This window comes from Natator depressus, chromosome 6 (assembly GCF_965152275.1).
Source record: "Natator depressus isolate rNatDep1 chromosome 6, rNatDep2.hap1, whole genome shotgun sequence".
Classification (NCBI taxonomy): domain Eukaryota; kingdom Metazoa; phylum Chordata; order Testudines; family Cheloniidae; genus Natator; species Natator depressus.
Genome location: NC_134239.1, coordinates 82,215,784 through 82,238,001, shown reverse-complemented (window position 1 = coordinate 82,238,001; position 22,218 = coordinate 82,215,784). Strand labels below are relative to the sequence as shown.

The 22,218-nt window shown below is 40.4% G+C and overlaps 1 protein-coding gene across 5 annotated transcripts in view; it reads left to right on the top strand.

Annotated features, from left to right (window-relative positions):
* The window catches only part of STRN3 (striatin 3), a 93,038-nt gene that overhangs the window by 40,467 nt on the left and 30,353 nt on the right, over nt 1-22,218 (top strand). For 3 of the 5 annotated variants that reach the window (XM_074955798.1, XM_074955800.1, XM_074955799.1), the window contains exons 2-7: nt 1,879-1,982; nt 4,424-4,497; nt 11,981-12,062; nt 12,492-12,671; nt 13,297-13,429; nt 14,774-14,915. In XM_074955798.1, the coding sequence (XP_074811899.1) occupies nt 1,879-1,982; nt 4,424-4,497; nt 11,981-12,062; nt 12,492-12,671; nt 13,297-13,429; nt 14,774-14,915 (715 nt within the window). Of the gene's footprint in view, nt 1-1,878; nt 1,983-4,423; nt 4,498-11,980; nt 12,063-12,491; nt 12,672-13,296; nt 13,430-14,773; nt 14,916-19,705; nt 19,817-22,218 lie in introns of all 5 variants that reach the window. The other 2 variants (XM_074955797.1, XM_074955796.1) reach the window with 1 other exon arrangement.

Here is a 22,218-nt window from a genome sequence, read left to right as displayed (position 1 = left end):
TTATATGTAGATAGAGCTTTCGCTTTCTCTCTGAAGAGGACTTCATCTTTTAGGGTTTCTTCCAAATCATTTTGTGACACATGCTGACAGAGTTAAAGGTTAAACCAGTTTCTTCTCAAACACTTTTGAACTAGATTTTGTGATGTACTATATTGTGCTGTCACTTTTGTGGTTGGGATCCTTTGTTAGTAGTTAAGGCACATTGTACAAGAGCACAAGCTGCTTCTGTAGCTGCTTTTAATAATATCTCATCTTTTGAAATTTGTAAGGCAGCCACATAATCTTCTATTCATACTTTAAGGAAACATCATGCAGTTGGCCAGGTAATTGTAGGAGATGCAGCCTTGGGTAGAGCACTACTTGAACTCTTACATGAATACAGATCTAATATCCACCTCCATCTGTTAACTGTTTTCTGTCTCCAAGAGTGGAAGACACATTGTGACATTCTATACCTTGGGGGAGTGTACTGTAACTCCCATATTCCTCATGTTCATATAACCGTGATGTTACATATAAAGCATGCCTTGTAAGGTATCGGGGAAAGGTTATGATCTGCTGAAAGTCATTTCTCTATACATATATGTGTATCATTAATGCATATGAAGCTATGAGAATTGTGTTGTATGGTGGTCACTAAAGCATGCTGAAAGTTGGGGAATCAGCCAGATATTAGCTCCCCAGAGGCAACAGCAAGGAAAGTAACCAACACCGGGGCAGGGTGTCAAACAACTGATCAACAGTCATTATCCAGCAAGGGACCTGCAATGCAATGACTCACCTGCATGAGGCCACACCAGGGAAATTGCTCAACCTTGCTTGAAGAGACTCAGCAATGCCCTCCAGACATGCCTGGGCTTGTGTTCGCCAAACATGTGGAATGAGAGTATAAAACAGAGTGGACACATACTGGGCTCTTCTCCTGCCCCCACCTATGCTGCAAGCAACCAAGACACTGAGAAGAAAAGACTCCAACACAGGAAATTGGCCCAAGTTTAAGGAACAAACCTGTATATTAAGGACTGCAGTATCTAGTGGGGTGAGAAAAACTGCTCAATCTAGTTGCTGCCCAGTCTAATAGGGTTGAGAGTTTAGACTGCATGCTTATATTTTCTTTTCTTTTGGTAACCACTCTGGCTTGTTATGCTTTGACTTATAATCTCTTAACATCTATTTGTTTGTTCTACCTGAAGCAATGCATTTTGTTTGAAGCATGTCAGAGTCTTCCCTTGGGAGAACAAGCCTGGTACATATCAATTTCTTTGTTAAATTGACGAACTCGTATAAGCTTACAGCCTCCAGTGGGCATAATTGGACACTGCAAGACAGAGGTTCCTAGGCTTGTATCTGCAACTGGAGATATTGGCTAATGTCATTCGCTTGCAAGTAGCTGGGAGCAGCTTACATGCCAGAGCCTGTGCGTGAAGAGCCCGGGAGTGGGGGCTCTCATAGCAGAGCAGGGTAAGACTGGCTCGCAGAGTCAAGGATTGAAATGGCCTAGCAGATCACCGGTCTAGATAACACCAGAGGGGAATGTCACACATATAAACAACTCGAATGAAGAAAAAGAGGTTACTTGTTCTTTGAGATGTGCTGTCTGTGTATTCAACAACCTGGCCTGTCTCCCCTCTATTTGAAGTCCTTAGGTCCTTCCTCAGTTGAAATCTTCTAAGTGTTTGGTCTGCCTTGCACTTGTATGCCTTCGGTTGTGTAGCATTAAAACATTCAGTGAAGCAAATATTTGTCACTAATGCTTTCAGCTACAAGGATTAAAATTAAATATTACCAAAACAAACTCTTGTCGTTCAGTGAACTAGATTGTGTTTATCTGAACTGCAGGTGAATGGAACAAAACAAATCTACTTTTTGTGTTTTCAGGCTCGGATAGCTTTTCTACAAGGAGAAAGAAAAGGTCAAGAAAACTTGAAGAAAGATTTAGTAAGAAGAATAAAAATGTTAGAATATGCATTAAAACAAGAAAGGTATGTATGCGTGTTCATTCAATTTTTATCTGTGCTGAAAGAGACTTTACAAAACAGAGGGTAATTTCTTTACATTTAAACACTTAGTCCAAGGTACAGGGAAGGGACATTGGGAACACTTCAGAGAACTTGAGTAAACTCTTCATTTTCTTGCCATCTGTTTGGTCTAAACTGAAATTTAGTCTGAGAAATAGTCTGCAATTCCTAAGTATCCTACTGAAAAAATCCCTAAAACTGAAAGCAGTGTTTTTTTTTTAAACTGGCTGTTTTGCTGGCCTACAGAAATAGAATTTTGTACTGCTGCTGCTGCCACAATAGCAGTCAAATAACAAAGTTTTCAAAGTTGAATATTATGATGTATGAAGAAATGTTGGTATAATATCCTGTGTGAGTAGATATTAAACACAAAGAACATTGTCCGGTTCACCTTTCATAACTCAGAAAATAATTGTGTGACAAATAGAAAAAAACAAAACTGGAATCCACCACTGTTTTTCAGACTTTTAAAGACCTAGAATAACTAAAAATTTACTGTCCTTCTCTTGCTCCATATTATACAGATGAGACTCAAGTCATAAAGAAAAGTAGTATTTTCTTAAACATTTTTAAATTCTGTATTTGTTTCACAATGTGAAATGTGCATTTTACATTTCGAAGAGCAGCATTCTTTAAGCTTTAATGTTGCATTCTGAGGTGTTGTTTCTAAATGTGGCAAATACTTGATATGAAGGTGACAGAATACTTAACATAACTTGTTTCTCACCTATTGAACTAGTACTGACACCTTCAGAATCTCAGATAAAGATTGTTTTGCTTTTCGTGAATGTACATTATTGCTGCCCTTTCAAACCTAAACAATTTTCTATTGTATATTTTGGTTGAATGCAAAATATAGTACCTGTTTCAAAGATATTCAGGAATTTAGCTGGTGATATGAGAGTATTTTTAATGGTAGAATCAAATTTAGTCCTCAGTTTACATCTCTTACAGAGTAGGGAAGTTCCACTCAGTGCTACTTTAAGTATGCATTGAAGTATGCCACCTCCTTCCCCCAACTTAAAAATAAATACTGTGAGAGGGTCAGGCCAGGTGGCTACAGGAGAGTGATAGAAGGCAGATATATTAGCCCCAGGTTAAGTAGGTCCCTTTTCCCTGGGTAAGGTAACAGGGAAGGTTCCAGAACAATCAGGAACTTTCTGGAAACAATTAAGGCAGACAGGCTGACTAGAACACCTGCAGCCAATCAAGAAGCTGCCAGAATCAATTAAGACAGGCTAATCAGGGCACCTGGGTGTAAAAAGGAGCTCCCTTCAGTTTGTGGTGGGCGTGTGAGGAGCTGGGAGCAAGAGGCACAAGAAGCTGAGAGTGAGAAGGCATACTACTGGAAGACTGACAAGTACAAGCATTATCGGACATCAGGAGGAATCTCCTGTGGTGAGAATAAAGAAGGTGTTGGGAGGAGGCCGTGGGGAAGTAGTCCAGGGAGTTGTAGCTGTCACACAGCTGTTACAGGAGCCACTGTAGACAGCTGCAATCCACAGGGCCCTGGGCTGGAACCTGGAGTAGAGGGCGGGCCCAGGTTCCCCCCATCCCCACAACTTCCTACTTGATACCAGAGGAGTTGACCTGAACTGTGGGTTCCACCAGAGGGGAAGGTCTCTGGCCTGTTCTCCGATCCACTAGGTGGATCAGCAGAGACTGTGGGGATTGTTCTTCTTCCTTTTCCCTATGCTGGCCAGTGATGAGGCTAACGGAGTGAATGGCAGATTTGAGCCACGAAAGTGGCCAAACTGAGGGCTGCTGTGAACCTCTGAGGCAAGCAAATCTGCCAATAAGCGTAGGACCCACCAATGCAGAGGAGAAACTTTGTCGCAATACATAAATAAATACTCCAACCTATTGTATAGATCTTCAGTAACCCCAAACTATATTTGACTACCACAGTCGACCCAGATATATTTATTCTTGACCTCTTTAGGCTAATTTTAAATAAGTTTTTTTTTAAAAAAAAAATTTGTTCAATTTAAGTTTTTAAAGTTTCAATTTTTTTAAATAAATCCTTGACTTTATCCATCCTGACTAGATTGAACAGCCTGAAAAGCTTTTTACTTACTGACACATAAAATAAAATCCTTCATAAATAACAAATAAGTTCTCAAATACAATTTCTTTATTAATAAAATTTTGGGGTACATGTGGTTATGAGAGAAAAACATGAAAGTATGCTTTTGGAAAAGTTTGACTTTTCAATGACTTTTCAGTAATTATCCAAACAGAAGTATTGAAATATATATTCTATATCTAAATATAGATATAAATATCTATAGATATAAATATCTATATATCTATTCTATAGCTAAACATGTTTATTAAATAGTAATATTAAGAGGTGTTTGAGTTAAGAAATTATTTTTTATATACCAATTATGCTTAATTTTCAGGGCAAAATATCATAAATTAAAATATGGCACAGAACTGAACCAAGGTGACTTGAAAATGCCAACTTTTGAATCAGGTAACTTCTTTGTAAATTTCACGTTTTTCATTCTTTTGCTATCTGCTTTTTTTAGATTTGCTATTTATGCAACTCTTAATAGTTGCCATAATGTGCACAGTCATTAATAACAAAAGTTCTTCTTCGAGTGCTTGCTCATGACCATTCCATTCTAGCAGTGTGCGCGCTCACATGCGTGGTCGTCGGAGATTTTTTGCCTTAGCGGTATCCGTGGGGTCGCTCATGCATCGGTATATCAGGTGCCACTGACCCTAGGGCCTCAGTTCCTTCTTACCACCTGTGGTGGTTACTTGGAGTGCCTTCCCTTCCGTTGCAAGAGCTAGCGTTTTTCGTCTGTTGTCTTGGAGACTTAGGGCCTTGTAAATAGTTTTTGTTCATAATAGTTAACTGTTAGGATCCCAGCGGAGACTTCACCCCAGGCAGGGCAAGCCCCAGTCTCCCAGGTTTAAGCCCTGCGTGGACTGCAATAGGCCTGTGCCTGTAAGTGACTCCCATAGCAGCTGCCTCAGGTGCTTGGGGGAGTCACACATTAGAGACGTGCTGAATTTGTAAAAACTTCCGGCCCCGCATGCAAAAAGAGTGGGATATTTGGCTTCAGGCTCTCCTCATGGAGTCCCCCCTGTGTCCAGCCTCTGTGCAGCCCCAACAGGAATCGACAAGTACCTCTGCCTCAGTGCGCCCCTGCCACCCGCCTGCGCCTGGCACCGTTCCCTGTTGCCAGTGCACAAAAAAAAGTCTAAAACCCCGGCACCAAGCAAAAAGGGCCATTGGGCAAAGTACCCGCTTCAGGCCGTCTGGCCACTCTGGAGCCGTTTGCTTGCACCCCTCCAACCGGGGCTCTTAGTCCTGTGAAAGGTCCACTGCCGATGCCCAGGAGCGGCATAGGACCCAAAACCCTGGCAGCAGGGTTCCTCCGGAGCCAAGAGAGCATTGCCATAGGAATCGGCATGTGATACAGCATGTGCCATAGGAATCGGCAAAGGCTCCCCACACACGCAAGTCAGATGCAAAGACCCCTCAGGGGGCAGTGGAGTGCCACCAATTCCCCAAGGTGAAGCAGTGCTCTCCACTTCCGTGCCGCAGGTCGCCAGAGCCTGGACACCCGGGGGTTTGTCCTTGGTCACCGGTGCCACGTTCCCGTTTGCCACCGTCTTGACACGGATCGCCTAGAGGAAGATGCCGGTCGCCATACTACTTACGCCACTCACCCTCCTGCAGATCATTTTCTAGGCTCAGGTCCCGGTCGCCCGCATCGTGGGAGCACTCCCCATCGTGTGTCTGGTCCCCTCAATACTGTTACTGATCACCTTCCTCCAGCATCAGTCCCTAACAGCAATGGCCAGCAAGCAGACCCAGGCGTTGACGGCCCCACCGTGGTCACCAGAAGGGGATTTCTCTGGCACAGAAGCCCAGTTCAGCCCCTCATCGAGTATGCACCAGTGTGAATGAGCACCTGAGGCTGCGTTGGTGGTGCTGAGCCCATGGCTGGCGCAGTGGCCTTATTGGGGTGCATGGAGAATGCCAGTTGTGGCAATGCCTCCTACTCACCTCTCATTGGCTGCTGCCTCGGAGCAGCAGCTGGTGGCACCAGTGGCACTGGGATCAGTGCACAAGGCATTCCAGATGATCGGAGTAGAGGGAAGGGCATCCACCCCTTCCACCCCATGGGGGAAGATGCCCTGGAACCTCCCCTGACGGTGCAATAATTGTCCTCGTCCCCAGATGATGTGTTGGCGGACCCTCGAGGGCAAGCCCGCCGGGCGATTTCAAGAATATCAGGCCCTGCTGTGTCGGGTGGCCAAGAACTTGGGCCTGGAGGTAGAGGAAAAGGCTGGCAGACGGACACCTTGTTTAACGACCTGTCAGCCTCTGCACCAACCTGTGTTGCACTACCGGTGCACGACAGTGCCCTTAAGGGTCTCTGGCAAACTCCATCCTCATCCCTCCCACCTCAAAGAGGGCTGAAAATAAGTACTTTGTCCCAGCCAAGGGGTTCGAGTACCTCTATACCCACCCTCCCCCGGCTAGCTGGTGGTCTCTGTGGCCAATGAAAGAGACAAACGGGCATACCAACTCGACTCCCAAAAATAGAGGCCAAATGGTTGGATCTGTTTGGGAGAAAGATATGTTCGGCCAGTTTGCAGTTCCAGGTGGTGAACCATCAGGCCCCCTTGGGCCATTACAACTTACGGGACTCCATCCATAAGTTCAAGGAGTCCCTTCCACAGGGGTTGGCTCAAGAATTTGTCATCTTGGTGGAGGAGGGCACTGCAGCTGCCAGGTGCTCCCTCCAGATGGCATGGGATACAGCGGACTCGGCAGCCAGGGTGGTCGCATTGGTGGTGGTGATGAGGCACAGCTCCTGGCTTCAGACTGAAAGTCTCTCCCAGGAGATGCAGACGTCCATCCAGGACCTCACATTTAATAGGAACAGTCCCTCTTCAGAGCAGACTGATGTGAGACTGCATGGTCTGAAGGACACCAAAGCCATCCTTCGCTCACTGGGAATGCATACACTGCAGCCTACAAGGAAGCAGTTCCGGCCGCCCCCGCTGCCTAAGCCTTGGCAGACTCGCCAGGGGCCTGCAAGAAGGGATGGAGATGCTAGTTTCAGCTGCATCACCCCTCTGCCTCCCACTGACCTGCACAGCCTGGTCTGGCAAAACACTCTTGGGGGCCAGAAGCGCTCATTTTGAGGGTGCGGTCGAGAGTGACGCCCCCTGTCCAGGATCCACCCCACTCTTTCCTCAACTGTCTGCGTCCCTTCTGTTCGATCTGGTCCCAAGTCACCGTGTACCCTTGGGTGCTGGGCATAGTGTCATCAGTGGCCGCTTACCTCAGACGTTGAGGGGTCCAGGTCTTCCCATACCTCAACGACTGGCTCATCAAGGACAGGTCCTGGAACCAGGTGCAGAGAAGCCTCTGTGTGGTGCGTTCCACCTGCCATGACCTGGGTCTGTTGATAAAAGAGAAAAAATCCACCTTAAGACTGCTCCAATGGATAGAGTTCATTAGAGCAGTTCTCGACTCCATGCAAGCCAGAGCCTTCCTCCCGGAGGCGCATTTTCAGGCCATGTCTGATCTGATATCCCATGTGAGGAGCTGCCCGCTCACCACAGCTCTCACCTGCCTGCGGTTGTTAGGCCACATGACCGTCTGTACCTGTGTGGTCGGTCATGCCCAGCTCCACCTCTGGCTTCTGCAAGCATGGCTGGCATAGGTCTACACCCCCAACAGAGTGATCTAGACTGGGTGGTCAGGCTGCCAGATCACATTCTATAGTCCCTGGATTGGTGGTTGGAGGCTGAGTCAGTATTTCAGGGAGTCCCCTTCGCAGCCCTGTCCTGTCATTGACCCTGGTCTCCGATGCTTCAGATGTGGGCTGGGGAGCCCACCTGGGTGGGGTGAGCTGAGCACCCAGGGCCAATGGATGCAGGACGATCTGGCCTTCGACATCAACATCAGGGAGCTCAGAGCAGTTCTCCTGGCCTGCCAGGCCTTCTTGCCCCACCTGAGGAGCAAGGCGGTGCAGGGATTCATGGACAATACTTTAGGGAGGAGGGATGGCTCAGTGGTTTGAGCATTGGCCTGCTAAACCCAGGCTTGTGAGTTCAATCCTTGAGGGGGCCATTTAGGGATCTGGGGCAAAATTTGGGGATTGGTCCTGCATTGAGCAGGGGGTTGGACTAGATGACCTGAGGTCCCTTCCAACCCTGATATTCTATGTTCTATGATCACATCAACAGACAAGGTGGAGCCAGGCCGTCAGCCCTATACCAAGAAGCTCTCAACCTTTGGCACTTCTGTGTGCTGCATGCTATTCATCTGCTAGCCGCACGCTTGCCCACACCAAGAAAGTGCTAGCAGATCACCTCAGCAGAATCTTCTCATATTTCCATGAGTGGTCGCTCCATCCGGAGGTGGCCAGTATGCTCGTCTGGAAGTTGGGGACTCCCCAGGTGTACTTGTTTGTGTCCCACCAGAACACAAAATGCCATGTGTTGTGTTCGCTCCAGGGGATGGACAGGAGTCCCTTGTTGGATGCTTTCCTATTTCCATGGTTAGGGGCCTTGATGTGCACCTTCCCGCTAGTGCTATTGATCCACAGAGTCCTAGTGAAAATCAAGCAGGACAGTGCAAGGGTTATCCTGATAGCTCCCTAGCGACCTCACCAGCAGTGGTTCGGCATGCCGCTGGACCTGTCAGTAGCCGAGCCGCTGCGACTCCCTCTCTGGCCAGACCTGCTGTCTCAGAATCACAGTAGTCTTCTGCACCTGAACCTGGAGGCGCTATACTTGACTGTGTGGCCGATGCATGGCTAAATACAGATGAGTGGGAATGGTTGACCCGAGTGCAACAAATCTTGCTGGGTAGCAGAAAGCCCTTCACCAGAGCAACCTATCGGGCAAAATGGAAAAGGTTTATGTGCTAGGCCTTGGATCGGCATGTCCAGGCCAAGTAGGCCTCCCTGCAGATGATCTATCTCCTGCACCTCAAGCTCCAAGGCTTAGCATTGTTGTTAGTCAGGGTCCACCTGGCTGCTGTTTCAACTTTCCATCCTCTGTTCCAAGGCAGGTCAATCTTCGCTCGTGACATGACAGCCCAATTCCTTAAAGGTCTGGAGAATCTTTACCTGGGATCCGATCGCTCCCTGGGATTTGAACCTCGTGCTGTCGAGGCTCATGGAATCTCCATTTGAGCCTCTGGCTTTCTGCTCTCTTCTTCTCTCTCCTAGAAGGTGGCGTTCCTGGTGGCAATTGCGTCCACTTGGAGAGTGTCTGAGCTCAGAGCTCTTACGTCGGGACCTCCCTATATGGTGTTCTACGAAGACATGGTCCAGTTGCGGCCGCACCCGGCATTCCTGCCCAAGGTAGTTTCCCAGTTTCATACCAGCCAGGTCATTTTCTTATCGGTCTTCTTTCCAAAGCCACATAGTTACGAAGAGGAGCACAGGTTGCACGCTCTGTATGTCCAGAGGGCACTGGCCTTTTATATCAACAGGACATGGCCTTTCCGCAAGTCAACACAACAATTCGTTGCTGTGGCAGACAGGATGAAAGGTTGCCCAGTTTCTGCTCAGAGCATATGTCCTGGATCACAGCCTGCCTCTGATACTGCAATGACCTCACAAGTGTGCCTCCACCAACGATAGTCAAAGAGCACTCAACTAGAGCACAGGCGTCATCAGCGGCCTTCTTGGCTAAGGTGCTGATCCAAGAGATCTGTAGAGCTGCTACCTGGTCATCTGTCTACAGGTTTGCATTCCATTATGCATGGACCCAGCAGGCCCAGGACGATGCTGGCTTCGGTGGGGCAGTGCTACAAGCTGCAAAACTGTCAACTTTGAGCCCACCTCCATTGGCGCTGCTTGTGAGTCACCAAGAATGGAATCTACATGAGCAAGCACTTGAAGAAAAAACAGTTACCTACCTTTTGTAACTGTTCTTTGAGATGTGTTGTTCATGTCCATTCCATTACCCGCCCACCTGCCTCTGTCGGAGTCGCCGGCAAGAAGGAACTGAGAGGGCGTAGGGTTGGTGGCGCCTGATATACGGACACATGAGCGTGGCACTCAAGGGAGCGCCACTGCAGACCCTACGGATACTGCTAAGGCAAAAATCTCCATCAACCACGCACGTGGGCGTGCACACACTTAGAATGGAATGGACATGAGCAATACATCTCGAAGAACAACAGTTACGAAAGCTAGGTAACCGTTTTTTAATTCTTTGAGAACAGATATTTGGTTCCAGGGAGCTGTTACTGAATATCCTGGTGTTTGGCAAGAGGTTTATTTGAGCCTTTATTGCTTCCGTTTTCTTTCTCTCCTTCAGAAAGATCCAAATGTTGAGTGAGGTTTTAGTAGATGAATAAAGAGGTAGTGGGTTAGGGTTATTTCTACCATCAGCCCTTGAAGGATCTTACAGTGGCTATTGGGATATTACACTCTTTTACTTACTTGGCAGGATAAACTTCTTTGAGACAACTAGGGAGAAAACTGAACAATGGAATATACATTTTATATGTAGAAAATTATACGTTTTTGTTCTGTTGTACAATAAAAATATATAACAAGCTGTTTGTTTTTGCTTTATCCTGGAAAAGTCAATTTTTTACATATTTTTAAAAATGAACAGGCATTGTGTCAGATCAAGAGGAAATGCCCTGATGCAAATCTGTGTGCCCGCATTGGCACATGGAGTGCAGTAGACTTCACAATGTAGGCAATATGTTGGTTATAACTAATATTTCCACAAATTCTGCCTCTTATAGATCCGAAACTAAAGGATTAAATATGACTGTTTAATAAGTAAGGATGACCTTTATTGCATGGCTGGCCCCTCCTTGAAATTCAATTCTTTGGGAAGCTAAGTTATAAATAAAGTTTGGCCTTCCTCTTTGCTACTCACTGGAAATGCAGTTATGACCCACAAGTCATCTAGGCAATGAATCTCGAAGTGTCAGGTTAGACAGTCTCTCCCCTCCCCCCCCCCTTTTTTGGGGGGGTATGGCCACATCTTCAGGCACTTCTGCCTTGCTTGAAAGTATGTTATGTGCTTGGAGTTCATTTTTTCACATTTCTTTAGAAGACCTTTAGAAGTCTGACTTCTGAATTCTCTCTAGAACAGTATTCCTCTTAGTTCTTTACTCCACGATTTATAGGCTGATATAATAGAACAACTGTTAAAGTGGAATGGGCTCAAGGTATCAGTTGCTGTTGGAGAGTAAAAGTGATGGCATTCCTTAATATTGTATTCTTGACAGATTAGTTTAGTTTTCCCCACATACAAGTTAATGGAACTTATTTAAACAGTATTAGTAAAAAATAGTGATTTTTTATTTTTTATTTCATAAAGTTTAAAAAAAATTTACAACTGTCTTCCTTTAAGAAAAATCAAGTTTCTACTAACCAGTTTTGTTATACTAAATTAATGGACATTAAATATAGTTGAATAGAGAATTAGAATGAATCTTTTTCTTAAGTGCTCTTTGTTAGAGCTTTTTAGAATCCCCTGAGGAATAAGGGAGTTAATTAGCCAGAGCAGGTCAGCTGCTGTAATGTAAAAAAATAAAATAAAATAGTTAGCGTTACTTTGAATAGCCTTTAAGGGATGCTATCTGAATAATGGCAATTCACCAACTTTGTACCAGAAAAAAGACTAAGTGGTATGTACAAAGGTCCTAATATGTGCAACAATATGAGACTTTTTGATATGGGTAAAATCAAGTTCAGCACTTCCAAGAACATTTGTAACTGTTTACTGTTCTGCTGATCATCAATGAGGTTGTGGAATGTGGATTTGTAAAGGATACCATCTGAGTCTAGCATTAGGCTCATTAAGCAGATGACCACACCACTCATCTCTCAGAAAAATTGTGTGGGGTATAAAAATGTTTAAGTGAAATCATCGCTTCTGTCTGTGGTCTTTAAAATTGGCAGAGTAAAATGAGCAACACTAATGTGTATCTCCTTGCATTTCAGAAGAAACCAAAGAGACAGAGGTTCCTACAGTACCTCAGAATAGTCAACTGACCTGGAAGCAAGGCAGGCAATTATTAAGACAGTAAGTAATATAGTTGAGTATCTATATTTGTAGTCAGTTGGTTTTTTTTTCTGGCTCGTTAGAAATTATTTACATATTTGCACTTTGCCTTGAAAATTCATGTCGTCAAGATGGGCAAATATTGGTTCAGTAGGCGAGACTATGTAGACTGCATTTTTCTTTGAAGCAGTACCAGCAGAGAAAATCCTTGGGTGTGTCACTGCTTTAAACCCTGGGAAATGAAATGAGAAGCAAACCACAGGTGGAACACGTGGATTTTGGGTAGAGGGGGTCCTTTCAGTAGATTATATGGTAGTCATTTAGCTTCCCATCTCCTCTTTAGTATTATCAATTGAATTTTTTATTTTATTTTTCAACAACAAACCCTAGTTTCTTTCTCTTTCTCATAAATGTCTTTTTCTCTTCTTTCTCTTTTCACAACCAATCTAGGTATCTTCAGGAAGTAGGTTACACGGACACAATATTGGATGTACGGTCCCAGCGGGTAAGGTCTTTACTTGGCCTCTCCGGTTCAGAACCAAATGGCTCAGTGGAGACAAAGAACTTAGAACAGATCCTTAATGGAGGTGAATCTCCTTCATCAAAGCAAAAGGGACAGGAAATCAAAAGGTAGGCGAAGAGATGTAAAATTGTGATATGCTTGATTGTTGGCTAACATACCCTACTTATATTATTAATATGCTATTTCACTTACTAGATTCAGACAACACTGTTATGTAAGTAGTGAGAAACCAGTTAGGCTCATATAAGCTTCAGATCCTATGTTTTTTTTTCTGGTCGGTGGCACGTTAGTCAGTTATATCATCCAAATATTGCAGCTATGTGAGTGCACGAGAACCTGAAAGTAAACTGATTAACATATAAGGAGTCTATAAGCATAGCTAACAATCACTAATCATATTTTCAGATATCAGCTTGTACTGTGAAAATAAATAGTGCATTATGTGAAAATTAGATTTTTATTTCAGCTTTAATAATTTAAGTTGGTGTTATTAACATAAAGAATTGTTTTTATATTCTGCCGTACATGTTGAGTGGTGCTTTTCTCTTTGAGTCATCCCATAGATTTTAGATGGACAAAGTTTTCCTGGAATTTTTTTATTGACTTTTAAAAACTTGTAGAAGTTAAATAGTAGAGTTATATTTGACTTAAACCCCTAAATCCCTTCACTGTAAGTCAGCTAGTAAATTTGACCACTGTAGGCTTTTTGTTTTGTTTTTTGTTTTTTTGTAGGAACTCTGGTGATGTTCTTGAAACATTTAATTTCTTAGAAAATGCAGATGATAGTGATGAAGAAGAAGAGAATGACATGATAGAAGATATTGCAGAAGGAAAAGAAAAGCATCGGATAAATAAAAAACACAAAGTAAAGAGCTTTTACTGTTGCCTTTTGATCATGTACATCTGACATTGAAATCAGTGCTTATAAAATATAGCCTGGTGGAAACCCATGTTTCAAATAGACATGAATAAATTACACTGAAATAGGTACCCTTCTTTATCTGTGTGACATGTAAGTGAACATGTGCTATCAGCACGTTTTGGTGTAGCTCCTATAATAGTGTTTTTTCATCTTCCAAATGTTTTACAAACATGAGGTAATTAGTGCTCACAACATCCTTGTGAGTAGATGTGAGTACAATAACTTAAGATATCTACCAAAGTGTTACTCTGTTTTTGGTTTGCTGCCAGCGCTTAGAGATGGAATAATTTTGTATTTCATTCCTCCTCTCAGACGTAGCTTTTTAGAGCTTCCTCTCTTTTTGCCATTTTTAAAATTGTATGTTAATATCTGGCTTGGTGACCTTGTGGTAGTGTTTTCTGTGTAGATCCAAGTATATTTCCTATTCTCAGTCTCACTATCTCAGCCAGCTAGGAGTAATACAAAGGCAGTATACTCTGCCTTGTTAGGGATGATTACTTGATTTAGCAAGAACTCTCATCTGATCATGGAGCTGCAGTGATGAGCTCCCAAGAATCTCATCTGCTTCTCAGTTTGGTGGTTATTTATTTGTTTTGTGGGGTCTATATAATGGAGGGTGCTGTGTAAGAAAGGGTGTATCCTGAAGAAGTTCTGGAAAAGCAGGGATTATTTGCAAGGAGAAGAAACTAAATGCTTAAGGTGGGCTGGGGAGAACATTCCATCAGAGATGCAGGTTTTATGCCAGCCTTGCAGATGGAGATGTTTTTTCTCCGATCCCTAATGTTCTTGTGAAGTTGCTCCTTCTGTATAGGACCTTGCTGTTTCTTCCTGAAACTTCCACTTGTCATTAGTTAATGTTGGATTAGTTTACTTGAGTGTATGGTCATTACAGTGGAGAGCTTGATGATCTTTTTTTGGTCACTGAAGCACTTTTCATCATGATGGCCCTCTGGCTGCATTGTATCTTGCTTTTTCTTTAATAGCTGGGAGGTCAGTGCTTTGACTTGAGGTAAACGGAGCCTCCTACCCTGCATTATCAGGAGCTTGGATTTTGTTTAAATTCTGGAGGAACTGAAATAATACTGAGTAGTTGTACACACTTTGCACTTCAAAATGTTCTTCCCTTGTAAAAAAAAAAAAAAAAAAAAAAAGTCCTTTTTTACATTACCTGTCCCATTCCTAACTGATATTTTAGATGAGTTTCTTCTTACTGGCAGAAAACTTGTCTGCCTGTGTGGTAGATGTAATCTTAAAATACAGAATATATATTTTGTTATCCACTTGCAGATTGGTAATGAAGGTTTAGCTGCAGACCTTACAGATGACCCTGATACTGAAGAAGCTCTGAAAGAATTTGATTTTTTAGTAACAGCAGAAGATGGAGAAGGAGCTGGAGAAGCAAGAAGTTCAGGGGATGGGACAGAATGGGGTAAGAAGCTAATACTAACAGATGTTTAGCACTGTTCGAACACTTGTTCATAACAATACACTTATGAGCTATAATACGTACTGTTAAAGACAGAATGGATGGGTGGATGCTTGTGATGATTAGATGCTGGCAAAGTAGGAGATAACTAGGATGTTGGCTATTACAAATTTTATCCTCACACACTGCAATGTTTACAGTTAGACTGTGGTTAATTTATTTCAAATTTGGCTTTGTTTTGCTGTTGAGGACAGGGTTTTTTTCTATCTTCTATATTTTTTGCTGTTCTTGGTCTATATTCCTGACCACCCCTAAAATCCTTCTTTTGTATTTTGGGATCAATGTTTTGCTAAATTTAGATTTGGTTTTGGTCTGGAGCTTTAATTTGTGTTGAGGCCTGTGTTAAATTAATTTCTGTTATATGGACTAGAAGAATTATTAAATTTAAAACTATAATTACATTATTTCTTGTCCAGATTTTCAGAAGTTGACTGCTAATGTAGTCTTTATTAATAGAATCAGAAAATTGGTAATCTTTTTACTGCTAGTTCAGATTTTCTTTAGATAATGAAGTAAGATTGCTAAACAGTTCCATGTGATATAAAAAGCACTAAATATCTCTCTAATGATGTTTGAAACTTGTGTGGTGTTTTTTTTTTTTTTAAAGAAATGGGGAGTAAGGAAGAGTGAGGTTAATCTGGGCTCCAAATATCCATCAGTTATTGCCTAATTGAATGGGCTGTCTAGTTTTTAGTTGGTAAAAACACCTCATACTTAAACACAATTGACATTTTGCTGAGGTAAGGCCCAGGACTAAAGTAACAGTGTTCGAGGTAGGGATTGCAGAATTATGGCATATAGTATAGGGGCTGCTTGGGAAAGTTTACACAATACTTGTCTAATGTGCCATTCTTTTAGTGTGTGCTTTTCTTTTCATAAACACTAAAATTCACTGCATTTTTAGAAGAACAAAACACAACAATTAACTTATCAGATTTATTTCCTTAACCTCCTTAGTGCTAGATTTAGAATTTTATTTAATCTTATTGGTCTAAGTGCTTTACTTCTTGGTGGGCATTCTGCATTGTTGCTGCTTGAGGAGACAAACTATCTAAACCCCTCATTATTTTAAACAGGAGAAAATAAAATGTCTTTTTATATGAAGTAATCTTAAAACTGTTGAATTTCTGTAGTCTAGGTATTGAACTGATATTTCAACTTGTTGGTCTGAAGTTTTACATCAATACGTAGTTGTACATTTGAATTATTTTATACCAAGATAAAACAGATCCTTTATTGCAGCACAAAGCTAAAGACCAAACATCAAGTGCACATTGTCTGTATTCTGTGTAATTTCTTGGAATGTAGTATTTTAACTTTCTGACATGATGTACCTTAGTCCCAAATTATTGGACTATGTTGTACATTATGGAACCTTTGCAACCCCTTCGTACTTCAGCTTTTTTATCTCAGACATTTGATTAGTCTTGTGACTGGTGCACTGTTTCTGTTGTTAACTGGTGCTGTATTTTAAAGATATTCTAATTTGGTACTCCATTTTTGTAGTGTGTTTGCCCATAACATTATATAAGGATTATAACTTTAGTCTTCCCTTTAATCCAAAAACATGTATCTGCTGCTTTTGGATTAAATGCAGTTCCTTTTTATTTAACTGGAATCATTGAGGATTGTTTAATCCTGAGCTCTTGGGATTGAATAAACATTTTCTTTCATGGTTTAAAATATTCGAGATTTCCACTTAGTTTTATTTTGCACAAAGTTTAAAGGTCATAAAGGTTAAATTCCTCGTGGCATATCAGAATTGGGTACAGTATTCCAAATGTGGTCCCACTTTAGTACTGTCTATGACTATAAACTACCACGAACATATTTACCTTTTTTGTCTTATAAATACCTTGCATAACCTTATTAGTTGTTTTTTTTTAAGATAGTCCCTGAATCCTCCCCAATCTCCACAGTGATTCTGCTGGGAGTCCAAGGTTTTTTTTCACTCCCAAATATTATGTAAAACAGTGTCATCTCTTCCTTTATTTGTCTTGCCTATTTCTTCTAAACAGTCTGCTTCAGCACCAATCTAGGCACATTTCAGTTTTGCCTGTTTTTAAATCATTTTCCTTTGCACAAATGCTTCTGCCTATTTTTCCTTTAAGCGTCTTACATTTGCATATAGAATAGGCTAATTATACATTATATTTATAGGTTATATTCTGCGTATGGGTCAAATTATGAAGTTTAACTTGACTTTTACGGAAGCTCATTTCCATTTCCATTCGTCCTAGTTTTTATGCAACCTTAATTTTTTTGCTGATTATTTCACTTTTATCCCCATCCTCCTTGCTGCTTTAAGTTGTTACCCTCATAGCTTCCTTTATTCTTTTTGTTTCGTTGGTTGGACATGTACAAATCCAGTTGTTTTGTATGCCCTATGGATGTAAATTAATTTCTAATGTATAAAACTTATTTCTTTATTGTACTACTTTCTCAGATTTCTAATTTGTTTCCTGTGTGCAGGTCTCCAGACTTACAACCAGGTCTTGCTTTGCTGTCACTCCAGTTTTGAGTGGACATTTTAACTAACTTCCTTAGTAACTTTTTAAATTATTTTTATAATTCTCAGTATAGATTAACTCCAGAGATTCATAGCTTTTGACATGTGATTAACAAATTGGCAGCTATATTCAAGATATATCTTTCTCAAAGGAGACTTCTGAAAACCAACCACTGGCTTAATCTCCCTGTAGCAGTTTTTCATGAACATACTTATATATTTGCAAACATTGTTTCCTTTCATTTATGTGTTTAGTCTTAGTTATCGCATATTGGGGTTTGCAGCCACCTTTCATGCAACAAATTTTCCTAACAGCTGACTTTCAAAACCATGAAAGATGAGAAAATTCAAACGATATTAAACGAAGAAGAAGAATAAATTTCACAGCCTTTAAAGGGATGGAGAGTGTCAGATTAAAATATTTCCACAAATTTCCTATAAGGAAAATAAGATTATAATAAAAATCTACCAAACGTTTTGTCCAATCAGAGATAAATGGAGAAAGTAAATGTGCAAAACGTATTTATAAGATTCTTAAGGGGCATGTCACTATAATATCTAAATACCACAGGTACATGCATGAATATACCCCATCCCTTTGAGATAAGGAACTATTCTCTATTTACAGAAGGTAAACTGAGGCTCAGAGTTTAAACTTGCCACCTTAGGAAATCTGGACAGAGGCACGAACAGAACCCACATTTTATGAGTCCAAGTTTGGTATCTTAACCAAAAGACTATCCTTTCTGGTCAAAGCAGGACTGACTAATGAACTAGTTACTTTAACCATCAAGATTTTCTGCACTATCTCAATGCTGGACTGTAATATTTTGATTACAAAAAACAGTGCAGGGAATTGGTTGTATTTAAAACGATTAACAATCTACTGGTCTTCTGTTTTTAAAAATATTTTTTAAAATCCTAAATTTCAAATCCCCAAATGTTATCCCTGTCTTATGTGTAACTTGAATACTTTAATGTTGAGGAGACCTTTGAAAATTTGTGACATAAAGTATTTATTAAAGATACTTCTTTTAAGCAAGTACTCTGCCCTACCTCTACCATGTACTGCTGCTTTTGAACATTCATTTAACCCAGAAATGAGATGATGAATTTGTGATATCAGAATAATTCTGTGGAGACACTGATATCATAAACATGATTAATTGCAAGAATTAGCACTCCTCCCCTCCAAACTGCTTGGTTTTATGGGCGAGAAAATTGTTTTAACCAGAATACCTTCAATAATCAAGGAGAACACAAAAGATTTAAGAAAAACACAGGCCAAGTTCATTTGCTTTTTGTTTTACATATTTTTTTGTCAGCTTTTACTTTATGTAAAAGTCCTTATTTCAAAATTACATTTACTTTAACTTAGCAGTAATTTTTCTTTTTTTCCCTAGTCACATATTTCCAACTAGGGATTTGTGAATGTTTAACAATAGCAGGGGTTTCCTTTTATTTAGCTGATACAAATTTGATATGTTTCAGAAAAGAAATGATGAGCTTTGAAAAATATATATAATGGAGTCTTTGGTTTCTTCTATTTGTAATTAAAGATCAGAATGAGGATGTCAAACTGTCTTCACTTTTGTGAATGTTCTTTATTAACCTTCATATAAATGTTGTATGTGAAATTGTGTGTCTTTCTCATAACATTTATGCATCATGCCCTTTAATTGGTAAAGCCCTATCTTGTGCATGTAGGATTAGAGTGTGAGAGGATGCATGTGTGTGTTTGTTTTTTTTTAATGAACAAAATGACACTGACATACTCAGCTTGCACTTTCATGAGTTGTACAGCATGAAATATATTTATTTGCTTATTCAAAGCTGGCTGAATAATTCCTAACACTGGCTTTCTAAAGATGCAGTAATCTTAAGTACATTAGATACCTTTGTGTATTTAGTAGTGTCAATCAATTATTCAACACGAACAGCTATTTAAAGAAAAAACTCAAATTATTTTCTCATCGGTAACAAAAATTAGCATAAAATAATATTCAGACATAATTACAGTAAATAATTTAGTGAAAACTGTATGGAATGGGATTAATACTTTGTAAACTGTAACTGACAAAACTGAGACTGCACCTTTAAAATGTTTTCAAGTATAACCTAAGAACTTTTTATTGATGATTATGTTGAGCTATAACAGTCAATCACCCACAGCTTGCATTGCCAACTGCTGATTTTTTTTCTTTTAATAATATGCTGCATGTAGACAAAGATGACCTGTCCCCAACTGCTGAGGTTTGGGATGTAGACCAGGGACTAATAAGTAAACTGAAGGAACAGTACAAGAAGGAACGAAAGGGGAAGAAAGGGGTAAAGAGTAAGTGCAGATTCTGAATCTTGAAATGCAATTCGTTTTATCCATTTGGAAGACAGTTTTTTTTTTTTCTTCTGCAAATTCTGTTTTTGTTTTTGCATTAAGTATTGTTTTCCATGGTGGGGGCAACCAACTTTAACTTTCTATCTTCTAAATCTGATTATACAAGAAATACCTTGTGCCACTTGTGAGAATAGAAATGTGAAAACACTTATAAACATAAAAATCTAGGGTTAAATAGGAAAAGAGAGGAAAGTACCTTGAAATCTAAGTACAGTGATAAATTTTGAACAGTATTGGTTCTGGGAGTGCAGTCTCGCCTTTCCTGAACTTTAACAAAGTAGGCTAAATTTCTCCATTTGTTAAAAAAAAAAAAAAAAATATTCTTGAATTGACTTTTCTTGAACCTTGCTTTGAATCACAATTCAGTTACATTGTTGGGCCTATATTTGTGTCTGTCTGCTAGAAGGCAGCACGAGAATGAAAAAGATGCCTTTAATGTAAGGGAAAGCAAACATTTTTGTGGCTTACTCTACAATATATTTGTGCCTTGATGTTGACATTCATTCTTTCATTCAGTTAACATCTTCTGACATTTTAAAGAAAAATACTGCCATTAGGAAGGAAGAAAGGAGTAAATTCTGTCAGATGAAATGACTGATGAATAAGGCTTCCACTTAAAAATATGTAAAGTATTTAGAACTCCAGATTTTAATATTATGAATTATAAAATGAGATACATAATGCTACAGTGTATAGAATTCAATTTGTTATATAAAGCTTATATAGACAAAGAGCTACATTAGTATTTGAGTTGCACTGGTGTAATTTGGGAGTAACTCCATTGAATGCAATGTTTTTACACTATTTTAATTCAGAGCTATATTTGGTCCAAAGTAATTTTACATGTGAGTTCAAAAATTTTTGTGAAGCACTTTTTAAGTTCTATGTAAGTGATAAATATATACTTAAATTAGACTGTAAATTTTTTTCTAACATATGTTCATAGATTTATACATTGCAAAGCCAGAGGGGACCAATGTCTGGTCTACTGTGTAACACAAATCATAGAATCATAGACTTTAAGATCAGAAGGGACCGTTGTGATCGTCTAGTCTGACGTCCTGCACAATGCAAGCCACAGAATTTCACCCACCCATTCCTGTAACAAATCCCTAACCTATGTCTGAGCTATTGAAATCCTCAAATCATGGTTTAAAGACTTCAAAGTGCAGAGAATCCTCCAGCAAGTGACCCGTGCCACACGCTGCAGAGGAAAGCAAAAAAACCCCAGAGCCTCTACCAATCTGCCCTGGAGGAAAATTCCTTCCCGACCCCAAATATGGTGGTCAGCTAAACCCTAAGCATGTGGGCAAGACTCACCAGCCAGACACCCAGGAAAGAATTCTCTGTAGTAACTCAGATTCCACCCCATTTAACATCCCGTCACAAGCCATTGGGCATATTTACCGCTAATAGTCAAAGATCAGTTAATTTCCAAAATTAGGCTATCCCATCATACCATCCCCTCCACAAACTTATCAAGCTTAGTCTTGAAGCCAGATGTCTTTTGCCCCCATAGAACTTCCCCCAGAATAATTCCTAGAGCATATCGTTTAGACAGACATCCAATCTTGATTTAAAAAATGTCGGTGATGGAGAATCCACCATGACCTCTGGTAAATTGTTCCAATGGCTGGTTACTCTCACCATTAAAAATGTGTGCCTTATTTCCAATGTGAATTTATCTAGCTTCAGCTTCTAGCAATTGGATTGTATTATAACTTTCTCTGGTAATTTCAAGAGCCCATTTTTAAATATTTGTTCCCCATGTGGATACTTAGACTGTGATCAAGTCACCTTCTCTTTAAGCTAAATAGTTTGAGCTAATAGATTTTAAATATAAAGGAAGGTTTTTTTATTTAAAAGTTAAGTTACTTTAAATGTTCAAATATGTAATGCTATTCTGCTTTGTGTATGAGCTCTAATGTCACTTAATTCTTTAGTTTGTGCATGTTTGTTTGTTTGTTTAAAGTTTTGCAGGACTTGTTTATGTAAAGGTGTAATTTTGTCAGGGTCAGAGGTAACTTAACTATTAAAAAAAAAAATTAAATATACCTAACTGGGGCCAAACTAAAAGAAGTAAACAGGTATGCAGAAATGTGCACCTGCATTTAGCATGTAAACAACCAGTTAGGCAATTATCAGGCTTGCATGAACTATTTTGGAAATAGGTTTTCAAATTTATTTTTGAGTACTAAAGTGGAGGTCTACCTTTGAAAATTTGTCCCTGGTAATTTGGATCCCGTTTTAACTTTCAGAACTCTTTCAGGCTGTGCACAACCCATAGTTACAATAAAATTCATAAACGCACTGGTATCTTCCAGTTTCTGAAAAGAATGAAC